This window comes from Astatotilapia calliptera, chromosome 18, assembly GCF_900246225.1.
Source record: "Astatotilapia calliptera chromosome 18, fAstCal1.2, whole genome shotgun sequence".
Taxonomy (NCBI): domain Eukaryota; kingdom Metazoa; phylum Chordata; class Actinopteri; order Cichliformes; family Cichlidae; genus Astatotilapia; species Astatotilapia calliptera.
In genome coordinates, this window is record NC_039319.1 from 31,471,485 (window position 1) to 31,493,868 (window position 22,384).

The window sequence follows — 22,384 nt, forward strand, 5'->3', positions numbered from 1 at the left end:
AATGTGTTCGTACCAGGGTCCTTGTTCAAGTCATCAACCAGTGTTTCCCCCACTGTTTCTCTCATCCAATTGGAAACCATGAAAACACCAGTTGCTTGCTTATCTTTGTTGAGCTGTGACTCGTATCCAGAAAGCACCTTCATTCTTTCAGCTTTCATTCGTCAAAGTCTGGAGGAAGTCTGTCATTGCGAGCCATCCTCTCCTACCAATATTGATCTATAATGAAGTCAGACTTTAAGGTGGTTTAATATTTACTTTATTAGTGTACATCACCATCCTGTTGACTTCCCAAAACAACTGGGATGTCCCCACTTAGAAAGTCCAACTGGAATAAGCTTGCAAGTCAATAATGTCATCCATAAATGCAGTTTAAAATTATGTCATGCAAAGAAAAAGCCAAACGATTAAAGCAACTGTTTTTGGGAAACATGGATGGCACGTGGACATCCAGGTTGTTGTCAGCGCTCAGTTCAAAAGAAGAGTTCTTTGAATTCTCTATCACACAACAATGGGACGACATTCCTCTGCTACAAACGCAGCATTCCTCACTTCCCAGATATTTATGAAGGTTGTTGTTTTATTGTGAATAAACTGAGGCTACGCCCACACGTACCCGGGTATTTTTGAAAACGCAGATTTTTCTATGCGTTTGCACCTTTCGTCCACACGTAAACGGCGTTTTCGGTCACTGAAAACGGAGATTTTTAAAAACTCCGGCCAGGGTGGATAGTTTTGAAAACTCCGTTTTTGCATTTACGTGTGGACGAAAAAAACAGAGAAAACGCCGAAAACGCAGCGTCAAAGGTGTGCGCCATTTTTCACCGAAACAATTACGCCACGTAATTGTTTCGGTGAAATGAATTTCTACAATACTGTTACTGTTAATTGTACTCTCTGCAGTGTTTAAATGCTTACATACACACAAACAGTTACTGTCCCTCCACACATACGACTGACTCAGTTCTGCTTCTATGCCCCAGCTTTGTTTACTATTTCCCACCGAGGCTTCTAGACTTCTGATTGGCCAACATTTCTACAGGTTAGGAATATAGCGCCACCTGTTGCTTTGGCATGTTCATAGCAGCGTTTTCCTTCATTTCTGCGTTTATGTGTGGACGGGATTATTTTTTAAAACGAAAACAGAAAATCTCCGTTTTCAAAAATACCCGTGTACGTGTGGACGTAGCCTATAAATATATGTGACTTTCAAATCACTGCATTTTATTTACATTCCACACAGCATCCCAAATGTTTTTTGAAACAGGGGTATAAATGTAACTATCATCCAATGAGATCAAGGAGTTTCCCTTTAACCTTGGCAAAGCTCTTGTATTTTGCCTGCCAGTTCCAGGCAGTGTAGGACCCTAACTCTCTCTCTCTGGAGCTCTTCAGGACTCACTTGGCCTGCCAGCTTAGCAGAGAAATGGATCAGGTCTTGCATAAAAAGGCCCACGGTCCCTCTTGGTGCCGGAGGAATCTGAGTCAGAGGCCCTGAATCAAACTGAAAGTTGATGTTTTTTGCTCGGGGGAGGCCTGGTTGCCGTTCCTCAATCCATGTCAGAGATCTGGATGGACATAAGATGAAATGATTACACGTCATTTACGCCTCTCATCTGTCCTTTCGTCATGACAACCAAACGACTGGGACATATTCTCACTCAGTGGCTACTCCAATGGCTTTCTGACTTTAAAAATACTTTTATTTATTCCAGTTAGGTGAAATGAAGTTATGACGCATGTACTGCACAACTGACAACAGAAAAGAGTGATGTTTCAAACAGACTTTTGGCTATGATTTTTGAAATATTATCCACATGTACATTCCTGTTGTTTGGGGTTTAGTTAGTCTGTTTGGTCCAACCCTGCTCTGATGTTGGCCCTAGCCCCCAGTCTTGTGTGCTGACATGTGGGATAAGATGTCCTATTTTCACTTAGGGTATAGTCCTCCTCTTGTTCTTCATTCAGATGGATCTATCCTCCGTACCTGTTGTCAGATGTTAGCAGCTTTGCAGTCATCTTGCTGTAGCTGTTAGCAGGGTCCTCCTCCAGTGTTGCTGCAGATACTGAGAGCTCACCAAACAACTCAACCAACCAAGTAAGGCGGGCGATGCCGCTGAATGATGGGAAACCAAATCCAGGCTTTAAAGCTCCACCTTGAAGAAATTACAGCACGTACATTACTAAGAGTTTCCTGAAGTTTGAATTAGAGTTGATGAGAACTGTTGTGTGTTTAAAGCATCGTACAGATGACTGAATTATTAGACCTCACATCAAATTTTTGTCAAAAATTCCCCTAATACTGTTTCTAAGATTGCAAAGGATAGCATTTCTAAAGATACGAGTTTTCTTTAGAAAGCATAAATTTCTATATTTCTGTTTGTATAGAATAACAATTGTTTCTGAAAAATACCAAGCTCAACGTTACTACCTCTGAACTTAGTCTTACTGAGTAACAGCACACACCACTCCTATGCTTTAACTCGCCGAAGAAGAATGTGCTGGGATTGCTCAGGAGACGTGTGCTGTCGCAAACAAACGTCTGCAGGCTGCTATACACAAACAGGATACACAATTCACTATTTAAATCACAGGCGGTAACTACACCAACAATTTTCTTTAAACACTACAGGTGCTGCACAGAATATTATACATAGATACACATACAAGCATATTTAGAGTTTTCATATTCATCTGGTTTTCACTGGTCATTGTGCTTCTGCCTCGCGTGCAGGGACTGTAAACGAGGGCCTAGTTCATCCTTTGCAGATCCTCAGAATATTCCCTTCCCTGGGTAACGTTCTGCTGGTGGAAACGTGATCAGATTTTAAACCCAAGGTAGGGCTGGGCGATATGACCCAAAATTCATATCTTGATATTTTTTAGCTGGATGGCGATATAAGATATATATCTCGATATATTTTTTTAAAGCCATAAAGTAAGAACAAGAAGAGAGTTCTTAGTCAAAGCTGTGTCCCAGATGTCACACAGGCACTTTTATTAACATAGAGCAGATGTACATAAAATTTACTCAAAAATAAATTATGAGCATTTATTAAATAATAATGCTCCATAAATAAAAGAAAACAATGTTGTTTTTGTGCTAAACAAAGAGCTCACAATTGTGCAGTCAAAATGTAAACTAAAAGACACCGAGCACAATAACAAAGACAGATTTCACAGCTGCTCTGTTCCCAACTTGTACTGCGTGACTGACAGCCTGGAGTTTGAAATCCGCTTCGCAACCACGTCTCTTAACAGGTGCCATTTATGGTCCTTATACACAGTAAGGTAATATTACGTTGAAGCACAGTACGTATCACTCCGCGAGGCTCAGCCGTAATCCTCCGACAATCCATCAAGCGGTGCAGCTCTGTAGCTTACCAAAGTCGTACTAAAACATTTTTGACAGATTGCTGAGCGCCGTGTTCCACATAAAATCGGTTCGCGGCCATCAAGCACAACCAGAATTCATACATAAGGCGCGCTGTCAACTTTTGAGAAAATGAAAGGATTTTAGTCCGTGCAGCACCTCTGGGCTGCATGGCGTTAGCGTGGTTAGCTCGTTAGCGTGGTTAGCTAGCTAACACGTTGACGCCGTCCAGCCCCACGCACGGGGCGATGCGCAGTAACTCGTTAAAGGAGATTTGCCGTGTCCATCTTGTTGCTTCCTGCAGGTGAAGCGATGGGGGAGGAGGGGGAGTTGTGTTCAGTGAAGGAGAGACGAGGCCGAGTAACGTTGCGTAAAGACGAAAGTGGACGAAAGAGAGGCAAACTTGCGGCTCCGCAAGTTTAATTATAACGTAACATAGACTATATCGATATAAAGGATATTGTCAGATCTTATATCTAGTATAAAAATATATCGATATTTTTTAAAAACTCGATATATCGCCCAGCTCTAACCCAAGGGTTATTTAAAAAGACACTCTTTAGCTTCTGTCTCTTACCAGTAAAATGAAGAGTACCTTCTTGCAAGGTTTTCCCCTCTACCTCTCTCTTCAGCTGTTTGTATTCCTCTGTCAGCAGCTCAATGTGTTCTTCATGCAGAATCACTCCTGACAAACAGACACAGTTGCTGAGAATCAGAGGATTCAAACTTTTACAAACAAAAAAAGAAGGCATGCTACACAAAATGCAAACAGGCGATGCAATCATGTGTGCCCGTATTTTATTCTCAGCAGAATACAGAAAACATCAAATGTTTAAACAGAGGAAATTTACCATTTATGAAAAATGTTGTGAAAATATTAGCTCAACTTGGATTTGAAGACAACGTGTCTCAAAAAGATGCCAGCCACTGCGTAGCATCTCATTTCCTCGTGTGCCAAATGTTGTTGTCTTACTCAGGTATGCAAAGACCCTCCCTGAGTATAACCTGGAAGAAACATGTTGCCCTAAAGCCTCTAAAGTCTGTTCCTGTCTGATGCACCTCCATGATGATCCCTCTCGTCTTTATATTTTGGGGAAGGAATTTCAAATTTTGATTCAGCTTCAGAGGTTTGGCCCACAGCAGATTTCTGATGGCTTCTTCTTTGCAGCTTTAACCTGCTAACTGTGTTAAAAGACAATTATTTCTGGATGCGTTCCTAAATCCATGCTGTCATTTCCATGACAGAATCATGTCTGTTTTTAATGCAGCTCCCCCTGAGGGGCATTCAGCCTTTCTGTGCCCATGCACACAGACATTCCTCCAGATTCTTGGAATCTAATATATCATTAATATCATTTGCTGTAGTTGGAGACATCTAGTCTGTGTGGTCCATAACAGAAGAACATTATTCTAACATTGTTCCACAACTTTTGTAGACTCGGTTTTTTGCAGATTAGTGACTCTCTGCCCATAATATTACTCTGGCTCTCTAACATGCTCTTTCTACAGCCAATCATATTACTGACCTGTTGCCAATGAACCTAATTTGTCGCAAAATGTTCCTTCAGCTGTTTCTTTTAGTATAACAAATATTTTTTAGCCTTTGTTTCCCCATCTTGACACAAGTGAAGCGTTGCTGCAATCAAATCCAAAATGAGCTACTATTTTTCTTAAATAAAACAAAAAGTCATTTCCCACAGTATCATCAAACTGTGTTTCTGCAAAACAACCGATCCAAATGCTATTATGAATTAGTGATCACTTGCAGAACCATCAGGGGTAAATGTTCATGCTGTTCTCACAGCAGTAGTGATGACAACACTGTACTTAATAAAAGGAACTTCCATTACTCTGAGATGTTACAGCTGAATTGCTTCACTTTTTAATTATCTGTTTGACAGCATTTCTCCGAACTCAGCGTTTGACGTGCAAAGGGAAAGTGCATGGTAGCACACAATCATAAATGATCACCTTTTTCTTCAGCTAAGTCCCAAAGCTCCACCGCAGCCTTGTAGCTCATGGTCATAGGATACTCAACACAGACATGCTTCTGTGCCTGCAGAAACATCCTAATGAGACACGAGTTCTTGGTCAAAATGAAGGCAACAAGAATAAGTAGTAGGTCACGTAAACATTCAGAATTTTGTTACAAATGTTTTCTACGATGGGAGAAAAAGACTCCTGTCAGATAATAGAGCACTATTGGGGACAAAATTAGATATGTAATTACATTTTACATGAGCGCTTAGGCATATTTGAACGTTTGTTTAGACCCCCCCGCACAAACACATCCTCCAACCGCACACGCCCATATTTTGCTCCACTGCGGTTTATTTCACACCTCAAACATTTAGTAAACAATTAAGCAAATGCAAGTAAACAGCAATAAATTAATAAAATAAACTGCTAACTCTTTTACACTGCGTTAACACCCACACAGGTTTTTTTAAAAACGCAGCTGTTTCTGTGTGTTTGGACCTTTCGTCCACGTAAACGTGTTTCAAATCACAGAAAACTGAGATTTTTTAAAACTTATTTTTTGCCTTTACGTGTGGAGTTTGTAACACAACATCAAAGGTATGCGCCTTTTATCACGTCACGCTGTGGCCACATTATTGTTTACATGAGATGAATTGCAGAATGGCAGATAGAGACAAAATACTGTTAATCTGACTGTCTGCAGGTTTTACACACTTACATACACACACACAGTTACTGTCCCTCCATTTACAAAGGCAGAGGCGTCACGGTGTCATTATTTTACTGTAGTTGTTTTTTCCTGTGTAATAATGTTCAACATTGCTGTCAATACATTTTTCAATTCCTCTGCGAAATAGGTTCAAAAACATAAACAGCTGTAGGATCCTGTTTGTCCGGGATTTGAACCGGGGGAACAAATCGTGGCAGGATCAGCCTGATGTTATTTGTATCCCGCTGTAACTTTACTGTATAAAGAGCAAACATCTCCAAAATGTCAGGAGTAGTTAGTCATTACAACAAGTGTTTGTGAAATAAAAATCACGAATGTGGGATCCTGTTTGGCTGTGATTTGGAGAGCCCAGCGCTGCTCCCGATGAAGGGAAAAACAATGTGTTACTAAGTCTAGATGCAGTCTGGCTACTGATTCAGTGAAAAAAAATTGCGCGGTTTCCACTCCAGGAAAAATGACTCAGCATATTTCCTTAAATCTGATGTTTAACCTCTTTCACGTTTGTAATCTAAGTATTCCCAACCCCCTGTACATTTTTTCTACAACATTTTGTAGTTGCACAGACATTTACCTGACATTGTCCTCGTGTGACATGTTCTCAGTACAGATGAACGCCACATGAACGTCGTCTCTACCCAAAGCCTCCTCCAGTGAGATCCGACTCACTCCCTGCTGAGGCTCCAGGCTTCTCCTTTGGTAAACCAAAGCAAAAGAAGCAAAAGGAAGAATACAGTAGTCACAGTTAAGACAACATCCGATGAGACTGAAGATTCACAAACAACAAAAATGAAAATATACACCGATTGTCAACATAACAGCTTTACATTACAACGCTATGAACTTTAATTCACTAACAGTCTTACAAACTGTTCGTAAACACAGTCTGCAACCCTGGGTGCTTGACTTTACACACCTGAATTCATGGAGTTGGACGGGACAGTGAACACTGTAGTGTACTGTGACTTTTTATGGGTACATGGCAAGTCATGGCCTCCAGTTTGGAAGGAGCATGAATTAGTGTGTGAGGTTGAGAGATACCAGCTGGAAACAGCTGACTTCACCTCGTCACAGCTTGGGGGTTCTGAAACCAGACCCTGGAATGGGGCTGGAACCTGTTCCAATCCTGGGAAACAGTTCGGCAACTGAAGAGGTGGAAGAAGTGTTCTACTGTATCTGTGACTGCTCCGATGGAGAATCTCTGGTTTGATGGCCTCAGGGTGGCCTCTGCTTTCTGCAGATGATTTGTTTCTTTTGGCTTGATCAGATGATAACATTCAGCTAGAGTGGTTAACAGCCCAGCTGGAAGCAACTCAAATGAAAACCAGCACCTCCAAGTCTGAGGCGATGGTCCTCTGTAAAAAAAAAAAAAAAAAGTGGCAGAGTGCCCGTTGATTGGAGGGGAGTAGCTACTCCAAGGGAAGGAATTTCTCAGGGTCTCACAAGTGAGAAGACTGACATCGATTGGTGCAGAGCTGAGTCTGAAAACAAATCTGCTGGTTTACCAATCGACCTACATTCTATCCACGTGCTTTGGTTAAGGGCTCACTGTAGTTTTACTATTCCTCTGCATGATGACTAGGATGCCTCCTGTTTTGAAGAGGTCTTCATGGAAGAACCCAGGACAGATTAATTAGAGAGATTAGATATCTCAGCTGCCCTTGGGAACTACTCAGTGCACCCCTGGAAGAGCTGGAGGACCTGGGTAGGAATAAGGACAACTTGTCTCTGCTTACACTGCTGCCCTTGCAATGTTGTGACATCCATCAGTTAGCTTTATTTTCATTCACCTCTGGACTCATCATGAGCTAACGATTTATGACAATAATTTTGCTTGACAAAGACCACATACACTATATCTCATATCATTAATGAGCTGCATCAGCACGTGTGTGTTACCTGGATATAAATCCTTTGACAGCGAGTTTCTCTGCAGGACTGCCACGTAGTGGCACCAGCATGTCTCTGATCCTAACACAACCAGCTGTGCCAATGCCAATCACCACTGCTCCAAGCATGCTGCGTGAGAAAAGGTTAGGTTGTGTGCAGGATGTAACAAATATAATGTAAACAATATATGAACAACTATAATGAACAGTTTCATGTTTCATTCTCATCCAAAACACACAATCTCCAAATCTCCTCCTTTTTAAACAGACTTGCTTTGTATCAGTGCTTGTTTCTTAGCCAGCCCCTAATTTTTAAACCTTGGACTCTGTGGAGGTCTGATGGGATCTTCCAGGAATGGTGATGCCATTTTCTGGAAAACTGATTGGTGAATGGATGATGATGTCATACTTCTTGATCTCTAATCTGGAACTTAACCTGTTTGAGAGTAGGTTAGGCTCTAAGCATAAAGACTGCAGTACACCTGTCAGAGCTCTAGACTAACTTGTTGTCACGGTTGCACTGTTGTATGGCGTTATTTTTGTGCCACTATTCTGAGCGCACGTAAAAAAAATTTGCAGGTGCAAGTGTTGCATTTTGAGGAGAAAATTATTTTGAGCGACGAAAAGCTGAATTTGAGTGAACAAAATTCATTCCTGCGTGCAAAAACTGTATTTCAGTGTTTGCTATTATCCACACACACACACACACACAGCAGCCCCTCTCGCTCAGTTTTTGCACTTGCGCTCGCTCGCAATGTGTCGCTCGCGCTCTCAACATTTCTGCCCGTGCGCTCTCAACTCTTTCTGTACACCGTTATATTTGTGAGACAAAACCAGCCAATCACAGACTTGGATGCAAAAAAAATCTGATTGGCTGTTTTTGTCTCCAATCAGCTCAAAATGACGAAATGAAATATCCCAGAATCCATTTCGTCCAAAACTCAAACGAGGCAGTGGCAGAGGAACGCAGAGTGGCAGAGTTTGAAATATTACTCTTTCTGGGTCACACAATAAACCTTTGAAGATGATTCATGTGAGAATGGTGCTGCGTAAACTTCAAATACCTGCTCGATTCATCAAGACATCACATATATCCATAAGTGTTTATTTCCAAACTTAACAATGTGGTGTATGCTGTACAGTGCAGCGAGGAATGCCCAGACCTCTACATTGGAGAGACCAAACAGCCACTTCACAAGCGCATGGCACAACACAGAAGAGCCACCTCCACAGGACAAGACTCAGCAGTCCATCTGCATCTTAAGGATAAAGGACACTCTTTCGAGGATGCCAATGTTCACATTTTGGACAGAGAGGACAGATGGTTTGAAAGAGGAGTGAAAGAAGCCATCTATGTCCACTGTGAGCGACCATCTTTGAACAGAGGCGGGGGTTTACGACACCAACTCTCTGCCATCTATAATCCAGTTTTAGAGCTGGGCGATAGAACGATAACGATATGTATCGCGATATAACTTTTACTCGATAGAGAAATTAAGCTATTGCGATAGACCTCGCTGCTCTTGTCCTCTTAAAAAAAAGAAAGAAAAAAAAAAGGTCAGCCAATCCAAATTAAGTAGCGCAGAGCCGAACCAATCACAGCCGCAGCGTCACGTCACGTGACTTGTTACGTACAGCACAAGTGCCAAGCTGCACGTGTGTTTGTTTGGGAAGCAGCCAGCGGGTAATGGAGCCAGCGCGTAATGGAGGAAATGAGTGTGCCGACTAGAAAAATCAACCGAGCGTGACCGAAGAAAAACCAGATGATGGTTCCAACGCCGGAGAGATTGTCGAACGGAAGAGCCATAGAAGTCCCGTAGTGTGAAGGTATTTCGGCTATTTCAAGTCTGACAAAAACAGAGTAGCGTGCACTGTAAATTGTGCCGAAAGCAAGTCTGGAAATACAATAAAGCGGTGCATGCGTCACACTGTGCGCCACGTTATTGTTTCGGTGAAATGAATTTCTACAATACTGTTTCTGTTAATTCTACTCTCTGCAGTGTTTAAATGCTTACATATACACACAGTTACTGTCCGTCCACACATACGACTCAGTTCTGCTTCTATGCCCCAGCTTTGTTTACTTTTTCCCACCGAGGCTTCTAGACTTCTGATTGGCCAACATTTCTGCACGGTTAGGAATCTAGCGCCACCTGCTGCTTTGGCATGTTCATAGCAGCGTTTTCCTTCATTTCTGCCTTTATGTGTGGACGGGATTATTTTTTAAAACGAAAATGGAAAATCTCCGTTTTCAAAAATACCCGTGTACGTGTGGACGTAGCCTCAGTCTCTGACTGGAAGCGCTAATTCGTCATTCGGCTTTTGTCAGACTAAAGTAACTGTTAAAACTGTTTGAAAAGCTCAGCTATACAACAAGGAGAGATTGAGAATTTCCTTTTAGTTCTCAGTTTATTTGATATTGACAAAAGTTAGTCAGTTTTGTCTGTTCTTCTGTAAAACAAACTAAGATTTATTTTTAGAATTAATATTTTGTTTCTAAGTGGAATTGACAATTTAGTCTGTTTTGTTTGTTCTATTTTGAAACTTAAACGCTTTAGCGGCTGCCTTTTGTGTAGTTTGCAATATTTGCCTTTATTTATCTGAAAAAGTCTCATGTTCCTTAAGTACATCTACCCTGTTGAAGTTATTATGGGAAATAAATATTTAAATAAAAACAAGCTGCTGATTATTTCACATTTTACTTGTGAGCAATGGCACATTTAAATCTTACAAATATAGTTATTTGGCTTATATCGTGATAGATATCGTTATCGCCTGAAATGAAAAAAACATATCGTGATATGAAAAAATCTCATATCGCCCAGCTCTATCCAGTTTTGAGATCCCTTCCCAGACGCCTTAACGCCCACTCACATCCTGGGCCATCTGACCTCAGGAATTCGCATGATAAGGTGGGGCCAGGTTTCATAATGAACACACCCGAAACTCTGGCTGATTGGGACCCACGCCCAGTTTCCCACCTTGGCTCAGGCGATTAGAGGATCATCAGGGGGTCCTTTTGTCCCTCTGTGGGGGGAAACTCCCACTAGGTTTATATCTGGGACTCTCCACCATTTGACCTTAGAACTGAAGAAGCTTCTCGGATGAGAGGTGAAACGTCTTCAAGCAACTTAAAGAAGTCCAGACGCTTTTCTTTGCAAGCTCCTTTGACTACGATGACCTGGATGACTGAGAACCTTCACAGACATATGTCACTCCCACTAGGTTTAAATCTGGGACTCTCCACCATTTGACCTTAGAACTGAAGAAGCTTCTTGAATGAGAGGTGAAACGTCTTCAAGCAACTAGGGCTGGGCCATATTATACCGTTCACGGTAATACCGGTACAATACTAGGCAACGATAAGAAAATGAAATATCGCGATAGAATATGGGTAAAACGCGCATGCGAAGTGCCGAAAAAGCACGGCGGTAACGGAGAATGAGAATGGGGAAAGCAGATTGTTGAGTGAAACGGATGAACCAGAATTAGTTTGTAAAAATGGTGCAACTTAACTGGTTTGGTGTTTGTCCGTCAGATACACAACAAAGCACATTTTTTTGTAGAACATGCAAGCGGGCCGTCGTTATTGCCGTATTTGTCGGACTAAGGTGCTCGTAAATCTGGGAGTAATCTGGGTCCTAAACTCCGTCCTTTAAGGTCCCGAAGTGAAACGAACATCACTGAGAGTTGAAAACGGTCTAAATTCTTCCATCTTTAATAAAATGATCAGCGTTGCTGCTCTACCAGGTATAACTATGATGTTTAACATCCAGGCATCCATGAAAACAGAATTTATTACATTTAACGGAGTTAGACGTTAGCTCGCTAGATTCGCTAGTTACCTAAGCATGATATAGCATGTTCTGACTGAGAGATTTCTGGGGAAAAAAAATCTCGCAGCTGTTCTATTCCCACGTTGTTTCAGTATATTAATGACTAACCTCGTATTGTGGATGAATAATCTCAGTTGTTCTCCTGACTGAAGTTTGGCCCGTGTATAGCATCCTGCTATGTGATTGCATTTGTCCCTGACCACCAGAATCCCTCACGTTAACTTTTCTCAAGTGGAAAAAAGGTTGGTGTTCATCCTCCAGCTTCACTGTGCTAATGTTATGCTAACATAGCTGTGTCGCTAGCAATCACGTAGCACAACATTATATACCAGGGGCCCGTTCTTCGTACCTCGCTAAGTAAGTTAGCTGGATTTGATTGTTGACGATTTCGCGTGATCTTGGATCGTTCGGTTCCCCGAAGCTCATCCGGGACTTGCTGTCATAGCAACAGAGCCGTAAGCGTAAACCTGCTCGGGAGCAGGTTTACTTTATGTAAACAGGATTAGATCGCGGCCACGCAGGTATGTCCGCTTCATTTATACGAAAGCAACAGCGATATTCCACCACTGTTTCACCATAAATAAATATTATCAATGTAACTAAAGATAATGCAGCACTGGATCCTTTTATTGATGTCACACAGATACATACAGGTCATTTCCTAAAAAAGGGAAATGAACTATTAACATTCTATTACATGTATGTGATTATTACAGATGTAATTCATATTTCAGAGTAGTAATTGTAAATTACTTCGTGTAATCAAGATGGGAGACCACGGCTATAAAAGCGAAGGTGGATTTGGGAAGCCTGTCGCAGCCATGTCCTGTCCGTATACGCGAGCAGCCCATTGTGGAAGGTGCAAGATTGATAAGGAGAGTCCTCAGAATCCAGCGTATATTGCGGGACAGACAGGATCCTTTAGCTCAGCGCGACAGTGTGCTCATAGAGAGATATCGATTTTCCCGTGAGGGTATTATTCACTTAACCAACTTGTTGACGAGGGGGTGCAGGACCACCACCTGTCTTCTTCTGCTCTGCCCTTTTTTTGGTTGCTGTTATGAACAAACTACCGTATTTTCACGACCATAAGGCGCACTTAAAAGTCTTAGATTTTCTTCAAAAAGTGCGGCGCGCCCTATAGCGCAGTGCGCCCTGTGTGTTGTAAGGAGGACGTAGTAGAGAACACCATGAGAACGCTAAAGGGTGAAGTGTGTGCGTTGACTTTATTGCACATACCTGTATAAAAGAACAGGTATGTGCGTTATGCAGGACATCGTTGTTTTAACAACCCTGAAAATGGCAAAGAGACACGCTTACGAAGCACAGTTTAAACTGAAGGCCATCAGCTACGCGGAGGAACATGGAAATCGAGCAGCGGCGAGAGAATTTAAGATTAACGAATCGATGGTTCGCAAGTGGAGGAAGCTGGAAAACAAGCTCCGGCAGGTCAAGAAGACGCAGCTGAGTTTCCGCGGACATAAGGCGATCATCGAGCAAAGAACGAGCGGGAGAAGCGTTTTGACGGTCACCATTCGGCTAAAAGCAGTTTCACTTTCACTTTTTATGAAACGGTGCCATTTTTCCATCCGGACCAGGACTACGGTAGCGCAGCAACTTCCAGCGGATTATAAGGAAAAGCTGGCCATCTTCCGCTCCTACTGCAGCAAACACATCGGCGACAAACACATCCAGCGATGGATGACCGATGGAGACCACAATTTAACCAAGAGTGGAAACCAGCGCCGGGCGAGTTACGCCACAATTTGCCAATGGATTGTAGATGCTTGGGCTAACATGTCTGCTGGCACTGTTGTTCGAGCTTTCGCAAAAGCCGGCATCATTTCCGAGGAGCCGCACGGCACGGAAAGTGACTCTGACAGTGAAGAAAGTGAACCTGGCATGTTTGATGAAGATTTAGCGCAGCTGTTCAATTCAGACACAGAGGATGAGGACTTCGATGGGTTTGATTGATGATAAAAATGTGAGTACCAAACTTTGTTTTGCTCCTGCTTTATTTTTAAATACGCACACTTGTATGCTTGTGTGTTGTTGATGATGACGATTACTGGTAATAAAAATGTGAGTAAGGTACCGAACTCAGGTTTGCTCCCGCTTTATTTTTAAATACGCATACGGTACTTGTATGCGCCCTATGATCCAGTGCGCCTTATGTGTGTGTTAAATACAGTAATGGCACACATAACTGAGACTGCGCCTTTTAGCACAGTGCGTCTTATGGTCGTGAAAATACGGTAACAGATTATTTCAGGGTCTCTTTCCAAGAGACTAAAAGCAATATCAGTGATGAATATTACCATTCTGTAGAATATTCTTGTATTCCACTTTTACTTGTTCCCATGTTCTAGTGGGTAGATTTATTATATTACACTATATTATCCAATAATATATTACATTACATTATATTATATTATGTTATATTATATCCCCTTTCACATTAGAGCCACAACAGGACCCACTAGAACATGGGAACAAGTAAAAGTTTTCTCCAAGCATGACATCCCAGTGTATTTCAGACCCAGCAACATGCTCAGACAGAAACTGGTTCACCCGAAAGACAAAACTGCAAAACACAAACTTAACAATGTGGTGTATGCTGTACAGTGCAGCGAGGAATGCTCAGACCTCTACATTGGAGAGACCAAACAGCCACTTCACAAGCGCATGGCACAACACAGAAGAGCCACCTCCACAGGACAAGACTCAGCAGTCCATCTGCATCTAAAGGTCAAAGGTCACTCTTTCGAGGATGCCAATGTTCACATTTTGGACAGAGAGGACAGATGGTTTGAAAGAGGAGTGAAAGAAGCATCTATGTCCACTGTGAGCGACCATCTTTGAACAGAGGCGTGGGTTTACGACACCAACTCTCTGCCATCTATAATCCAGTTTTGAGATCCCTTCCCAGACGCCTTAACGCCCACTCACATCCTGGGCCATCTGACCTCAGGAATTCGCATGATAAGGTGGGGCCAGGTTTCACAATGAACACACCCGAAACTCTGGCTGATTGGGACCCACGCCCAGTTTCCCACCTTGGCTCAGGCGATTAGAGGATCATCAGGGGGTCCTTTTGTCCCTCTGTGGGGGGAAACTCCCACTAGGTTTATATCTGGGACTCTCCACCATTTGACCTTAGAACTGAAGAAGCTTCTCGGATGAGAGGTGAAACGTCTTCAAGCAACTTAAAGAAGTCCAGACGCTTTTCTTTGAAAGCTCCTTTGACTACGATGACCTGGATGACTGAGAACCTTCACAGACAATGTTAATAGTACATTTCCTTTTTTTAGGAAATGACCTGTATGTATCTGTGTGACATCAATAAAAGGATCCAGTGCTGCATTATCTTTAGTTACATTGATAATATTTATTTATGGTGAAACAGTGGTGGAATATCGCTGTTGCTTTCGTATAAATGAAGCGGACATACCTGCGTGGCCGCGATCTAATCCTGTTTACATAAAGTAAACCTGCTCGGGAGCAGGTTTACTCTTACGGCTCTGTTGCTACGACAGCAAGTCCCGGATGAGCTTCGGGGAACCGAACGATCCAGGATCACGCAAAATCGTCAACAATCAAATCCAGCTAACTTACTTAGCGAGGTACGAAGAACGGGCCCCAGGTGACTGATATATGCATTTTTTTTTCTTTTTCTTTCTGCCCATTCTGTTGGTTTTTGTTTTTTGCCCTTCTCCCCCGTCCCTCTTCTCAGCTCTTTCTCTTTCCCTCTTTCTTTCTCCCCTTCTTTCCTCCAGTCAAGTCTGTCCCGTATTCAGTAAGTGAAAATAAAATAAACAATAAAAGGTGAATCAAATGGACCATTACGGCAAGACTGGGATGGTCAATTTGGTAAAGTAAATCCGTTGGGCATCTTTCTTTGCCTTTAGACAACGATTCTGATGGCAAAAGAGCCAAACGGGACAGGCAGAAAAAAAAAAAAAGAAAAAAAAAAAGAGGAAGTGATAGCAGAGCTGTACGTTTGAATTAGCTTCAAAAATCTCTCAGTCAGAACATAGTATGTCATGTTTAGGTGTAAACTAGCGAGCTAACTTCCTGTTAACTTCTAACTCCGTGAAATTTAATAAATTCTGTTTTCATGGATGCCTGGGTGTTAAACTTAATTGTTACACCTGGTAAAGCAGCAACGCTGATGATGAAAGAATTTAGACCGTTTTTAACTCTTAGTATTCGTTTGACTTTGGGACCTGAAACGGACGGAGTTTTGGACCCAGATTACTCCGCGAAGCTCCTCACTACGGCAGCCGTAATGCTCTGACAATCCATCAAGCAGTGCAGCTTACCAAAGTTGTACTAAAACATTTTTTAACAGATTTCTGCAGCCAAAATCGGTTCGAGGTCAGTAAGCACAACCAGAATTCATACATAAATCACACTCTCGATTTTTGAGAAAATTAAAGGATTTTAAGTGTGTGGGTTATAGTGTGGGAAATACGTTATACAGAAGAATATATCGTGATATATATCGTTACTGTCGCGGCTGGGAAGGCGAGCCATGTGGTGTGGAGGAAGGAGGACCCAAGATGCAAGCAGTGGATGAAAACGCTAGTGAAGTTTATTTACAAGGTGTAGTGGCAAACAAGCAGTGGGGGCATGACAAATAACTGAAAACATCTAAACTGGGAGAACTAAAATAACAGACCTGGGAGCATACGACAAGAGGATGAGAGGCAGACGACGAGCAGGCCACCGAGGAACACAGACTGACACCGAGGAACACAGACGAACCAGCAACAGGCAGGAGAACACACAGGGCTTAAATACACACACCAGTAATCAGGGGATGAGAGACAGGAGGGCAACACAGCTGGGAGGAATCGGAGCTGACGGGACAGGGGAAATGTAAACTGAAAACACTCACATCACACAGAGACCTTCACAATAAAGCAGGAAACTCAAACACAGGGAACCAAACAAGACACAGAACTAAACAGACAGCTTCACAAACAGATGGGTTGACAACATAGACAGACAGAGACACAGATGCAAGACTCAAAGGCAGACCGAATATAACACATAGAACTCAAACAATCATCATCATCATCATAAACTAGAAAATGATAATAAACTAAAAGCGCTGGGTCACCGACCCAGGACCATGACAGTTACCGCATGTGCTTCAAATTATATCGCGATATGAATTTTAGGCTATATCGCCCAGCCCTAAGCAGCAGTCACAAATGCAGTATTGCCGCTTGTGGTCTTTCCACACTCATCACAGTAAACGCAGTGCATCAGGTGGTCAGCTTTACTGTATCTTAGCCAGGGAAACTGGTCAAACCACTCTCTTTGAAATGTATACACGTCCCCCTTTTACTTTCAGTGGGCTCTGGCTCAGAGTCAATCGTGTGTGGCTCATTATGGGATGCCGTCTCCGGACCGGTGTTAGACATAACCTGAGAGGTTGATGGCTCCATGTCAGAGCTGGCTATGAATTTCAGATGGTTCAGGCCTTAACGAAAAAGTTATCAATCGTTCTTTTCATCTTTTCTCATTACCCACAGCTGCATCCACTTCTGTCAGGCCTAGGCTGCTGACTAGGGCTGGGTATCAACACTGATTTCTATTATTGATTCAATTCAGGTCTGACTCAGACAGTGTCAAAGTAACTGAGGATAAAACAGAAAAAAACATGAAGGAGATTTTTCTGGCCTGGCTTTTTATAGCAGATAACCTTAAAAATATTCTGCAGTAGAACAAAAACTGAAGAAAACCATGAATCAACAAAGGGCTGTGCGATATGACCAAAATCTCATATCCTGATATAAGACATCTATCGTCCCGATAACGACATAAATCACAAAAATTTAACATTTTCTGTAAATTCTGTGAATCTCGGGCAGCTCGACTTGCATGAAGTGTTTTCAGCTGGGCGCTGTGTACCTGGAGTTGAGACTTTTAACCGATGCATGAAACGATACATTTTTAGACATAAGTTGTAACGGCGCCGTTTTCTTTGTGAGTATTTATTACACGGCGTGCTGCGGGGAAAAGCCTGTTCTAAAGTTTGAGTCTAAGGTTTATTTTTTAGCACCTGATGCCTCTTTTATGCTTCTCATCTGTAAACACTCTGAATACTCTTTCACGGGATTTCGTTTATTTTTAAAAGTCTCAACAGGATCTTGAGCTTTATTGTGAAAGGTCAATATATTAATAAGCGGACGGTGGAGCCACGCCATTGTTTAACCGTCGTGGTTGCTAACGACAACCGGCTTCGTAGCTTAGCAAAGTCGTACTAAAGCATTTGACAGATTTTCGAGCGCCGTGCACATAAAATCGTCTCGAGGTCAGTAAACACAACCAGAGTTCATACATAAGGCACACGGGATTATAAGGGGCTCTGTCGACTTTCAGAAAAATCAAAGGATTGATTTTAAGTGCGCCGTATTTTCCAAACAACACGGTAATAACGACGGCCCGCTAGCATGCGCTACCAAAAATAGTGCTTTGTTGTGTATCTGAGGGACGAAAGCTAAACCAGTTCCACACCAGTGAAGCTGCATCATTTTTACAAACCAGTTCAGGTTCATTCGCTTCATTCAACGATCCACTTTCACTCTTCTCATTCTCCGTGGCCGCCATACTTTTTCCGCCATGTGCATATGAAAACAAAGGCACTGCGCATGCGCGTTTTACCCATATTTTATCGCCATATTTCAATTTGTTATCGTTGCCCAACATTATAGCGGTGAACGGTATGATATGGCCCAGCCCTAATAACCACCATGCCACCATGTTGCCCACATTGCAAAACCTTTATAATAAATACAAGATAATGGAAATTCAACTCAAAAAATATTTAATAAGATAGATAATAACATGTGTCTATAAAATGTTTCTCAGCTATATTATTATTTTCAGTCACATGATCACTAACTGAATATTTTTCTATGTAGGCATTGACTTTTCAGGTGTTTTTAATTTTTTGTTTGATAATTCTTCCTAATTAAAGAATTAGAACAAGAAGTCTGATGTCTTGTATTTATGGACGACCTGAGAACTGTCGACATTGCCTGGGACGAAGCTGAAGCAGTCGCTGCTGACCGACATCGATGGAGATCACTAGCTGCCCGATGCGCCGCTCGGCGTAGGAGGAACTAAGTAAGTAACTAAGTAAGTAAGTAAGATGTCTTGTATTCTTTATGAAAGAATAATTTGAAATACATTACTTTTGCTTTTGAGTTTCCACACATTACTTTTTTGTACAAAGTATCAGTATCAGATCAGTATCATCGATACCAGCCTGGATTTTCAATTTTCAATTCAATTTTATTTACACAGCACCAAATCCCAACAACAGTCGCCTCAAGGCGCTTTATATTATAAGGTAGACCTTAGTGTGTGAATGGGTGCATGACTGAATGTGTAAAGTGCTTTGGGGTCCTTAGGGACTAGTAAAACGCTATACAAATACAGGCCATTTACCCTACAATAATGCATATAGAGAAAACCCAACTATCATATGACCCCTATGAGCAAGCACTTTGGTGACAGTGGGAAGGAAAAACTCCCTTTTAACAGGAAGAAACAGGCTCAGGGAGGGGCGGGGCCATCTGCGGGGCGAGGGGAGGAAGACAGGATAAAGACAGGCAGTGGAGGAGAGACAGAGATTAATAACAGGTACGATTCAATGCAGAGAGGTCTGTTAACACATAGTGAGTGAAGAATGTGACTGAAAAGGAAATACTGAATGCATCATGGGAAGCCCCCAGCAGTGAGCCTGCAGTGTGAGAGCAAAGTGCTCTAATAGGGTGATATGGTACTACAGGGTCATTAAGTTAAGATGGGGCCTGATTATTTAAGAGGAGCAGGATTTTAATAACCACCATTTTCATGAGAATCCTGCAAGCTCAGAGAGTGTGTCCAAGTGTTGAAACAGTTTGCATATGACGCAATATTGTCCAAGTGGCGAGACCTGTCATTTAGGAGAATACTGCAGCAGCTTCTTGCCCCTTAACAGCAGGTGTAAATGATGAACAACAAACGGTGAGCAAAGCAGGTAATATTGGCCCCTTTAGACGATCCCAAAAATACATGTACTCTCCACTGTGTTCCTGTTAATGACAAACTAAATGAATTTACCCCAAATTACTAAAATATTGATATTTTAAATAAGAGAATCGACTGGAACATAGATATCTGGTGTCACAGACACTTCGGTGCAGCTGTCGCATGACACAAAGATGGTGTCATGATGACGTCAGAATTGGTAAGCATAGTGGCCATGGGGATGTACTCTGGGAAGAGTGAACCACCTTTGCAGCAGAGAAAACTCAGTGTTAACCCTGAAGTTACCTGAATATGCCAAAACTCATCTTCGTGGTACAGACCTCTAAACGATTTTGAATGTGTTTGCTTCTGAAGTGAATCTCAAGCGAGCTCAGTTCAGCATGCTTCTTTAAGAAGGCGCATAAATGACCAAGCAATGGTTAGACTACATGCCTGTGATGTAACCCTGTTAGGTAACTGGTGACAATAACTTGAGGCATCAGCATTTAAAAAACGAGCACGGTTACTATCGGTTTAACCTGTGCTCAACTTCACCAGAAAATTCAAAAAAGTTGTGCCGCAAACAGATTGTCAGCATTTAGCAGTTGTGACGTGTTGGTCTATAATCTGTAAAACATATGTCAAACATATCTCTCTTGAATGACGTCAAGCCAGAAAGATCATTTCTGTTATGAGGTAATAGCTCCAGTTCCCTTTTTATCCTTTATTTGTGAATGTAAAATGCTCATTAACATTAAAAATGTCTTTTACAGGAGAGATCAGCAGAGGGCAGTAACGTGATGTATATGGGTTATAAAACACAGAGCACTACAATTACGCGGAGCGATGAAGATACTTTCAAAGCAGGTCATTTCTTTATTTTTATCAAATAACCCCTTTCAATGTAGATTATTTATTAATACTAGTTTTGATGTATAAATTATTGATGTAGGGCAAACAGTTTGGGTGGGACAGGACGAGAAAGACAAATTTTTTAAATTATTCTCCACACTCTGGTTTTTTGGCAGTTGACAGTGGGGCGAACATCCCGTGAAAATCTAAATCTTCCTAAAACTTAAACTGCTCTTATGAAACAACCGTAAAAGATATCGCAACGAGGATTTGGACAATAAAAGTCCAAAATCTTGTGACCCGTTTAAAGTACGACAAAGTATGGCCGAGCGGTAGGCCTTCAAAGTGGTCTGTGTTGGCGCCTTTTTTCGGGCCCATCCCCATCGAAATGGATGGGGGAAAATGGGTCTTTTTTTGGGAATTTGGGGAAAACTGTGCGACGAATCCCTACCAAGAGTCGTGGGGTCGTCTCATAATTTCAGGCGGAAGAAAAATAATAATAAGAATAATAAATCTGTCGAATAGTAATAAGTGTGCCATTACATAGGCACACTTAATAAGGAAAGATATTACACACACCGCACTGAAACACCGGAGATCACTTTTTGTCGGACCATCACCGGCAGAGCGCGAAATATTCTGTCAGCGCCGCCGGTGATGATCCGACAATCATTCAGCGTCATTGCTACAAAACAAACTACATCATGTTTGTCTCTTACCTGAATTTCTTTATGTCCTCTGTGATTCCCACAAAAACTGCAGCTATTACCGAAGTGCTGCTTACGTACAAGTTACATATACCGACCTGACATAACAACACTTCGCAGCGAGTAAGCAAGCAGCACCGACTGTGACGTAGCTGCTGAAAGCCCCGCCCTGCTTTAGGTGCGCTTGTTTTGTTCAAGCGGAGTTATATTTGGTACACGTGCAATAGGACGCTACACAGAGCTACACATTATATGTTGAATGGCTGCATTTTTTTAGACTATTGTTGGTCAGCACAAAATTGTACTTTGTGAAAAATCTACGGAAGAGTATTAGGGTCTCATTAAGAAAACAAAATATTATCGACCACATTTTGAGATTGAAGTCATAATTCTGTTTTGAGAAATGTGGAGAGGCACGGCTGCTGTTCCCTGTGAGTCGGTTTTAGTAACAGGGAAAGAAATGATTTGTCTTAGAACATAAACACAGTCATGAGTGCAACGATGTTGAAAAGCTTTTGGTCACATGTGAAAACACAAACTTGGAAGAGTGCATTTGTACAAAATACAATGACAGTGGACAGATGCAAGCTTATCAATAGTTTACCCTCGTACAAGAAAGAAGATGTGTGCCGTGTCACACGACGGCCCATCGACTTGTTTCACTAGCTTATCTGCACGAGGCATTTTGCAAACGTGGCTTTTTATCTTGAAAGAACAAAAGTAAGCTCCACATTTCGACTTTCTTCTCAAAATAAATTTTTTACTTTAATCTGGAAATTTCAACTTTATTGTCCAAATGATAAAACAATCAGTGTGAAATACAACTACAAACGTTGGAACACCACATTTGTTTTTCAAAGAAGAAAGAATTTTTACTATCTTGTATTGGCTGAAATATTTATGTCTTTTAAAAAAAACTGTCATTGCCACATGGTTGACATTGTTTTGATCTTTATCATTTAGTCTGCTGTCAGTAACTAAAACTGGACTTGTTT

General features: G+C 41.8%; 1 protein-coding gene across 1 annotated transcript; it reads right to left on the minus strand.

The window, feature by feature from the left end:
• Nucleotides 1-1,181: 1,181 nt before the first annotated feature.
• Nucleotides 1,182-21,764, minus strand: blvra (biliverdin reductase A). Its single transcript, XM_026150397.1, has 7 exons — nt 21,402-21,764; nt 7,977-8,096; nt 6,652-6,771; nt 5,342-5,439; nt 3,948-4,055; nt 1,985-2,153; nt 1,182-1,565 (listed from the first exon to the last, which is right to left on the minus strand). Exons 2-7 carry the CDS (start codon nt 8,093-8,095, stop codon nt 1,310-1,312), a joined length of 870 nt encoding a protein of 289 aa, XP_026006182.1. The 5' UTR covers nt 8,096; nt 21,402-21,764; the 3' UTR covers nt 1,182-1,309.
• Between the last annotated feature and the right edge of the window lie 620 nt (nt 21,765-22,384).

Excerpts from the sequence above, each read along its gene's own strand:
- blvra (XM_026150397.1), bottom strand. The coding sequence starts at position 8,095 with ATGCTTGGAGCAGTGGTGATTGGCATTGGCACAGCTGGTTGTGTTAGG. Across the intron at positions 6,772-7,976 it reads GTCAAAGGATTTATATCCAG|GAGAAGCCTGGAGCCTCAGC; the intron begins GTAACACACACG and ends GGTTTACCAAAG. Across the intron at positions 4,056-5,341 it reads GGACTTAGCTGAAGAAAAAG|GAGTGATTCTGCATGAAGAA; the intron begins GTGATCATTTAT and ends TCTGTTTGTCAG.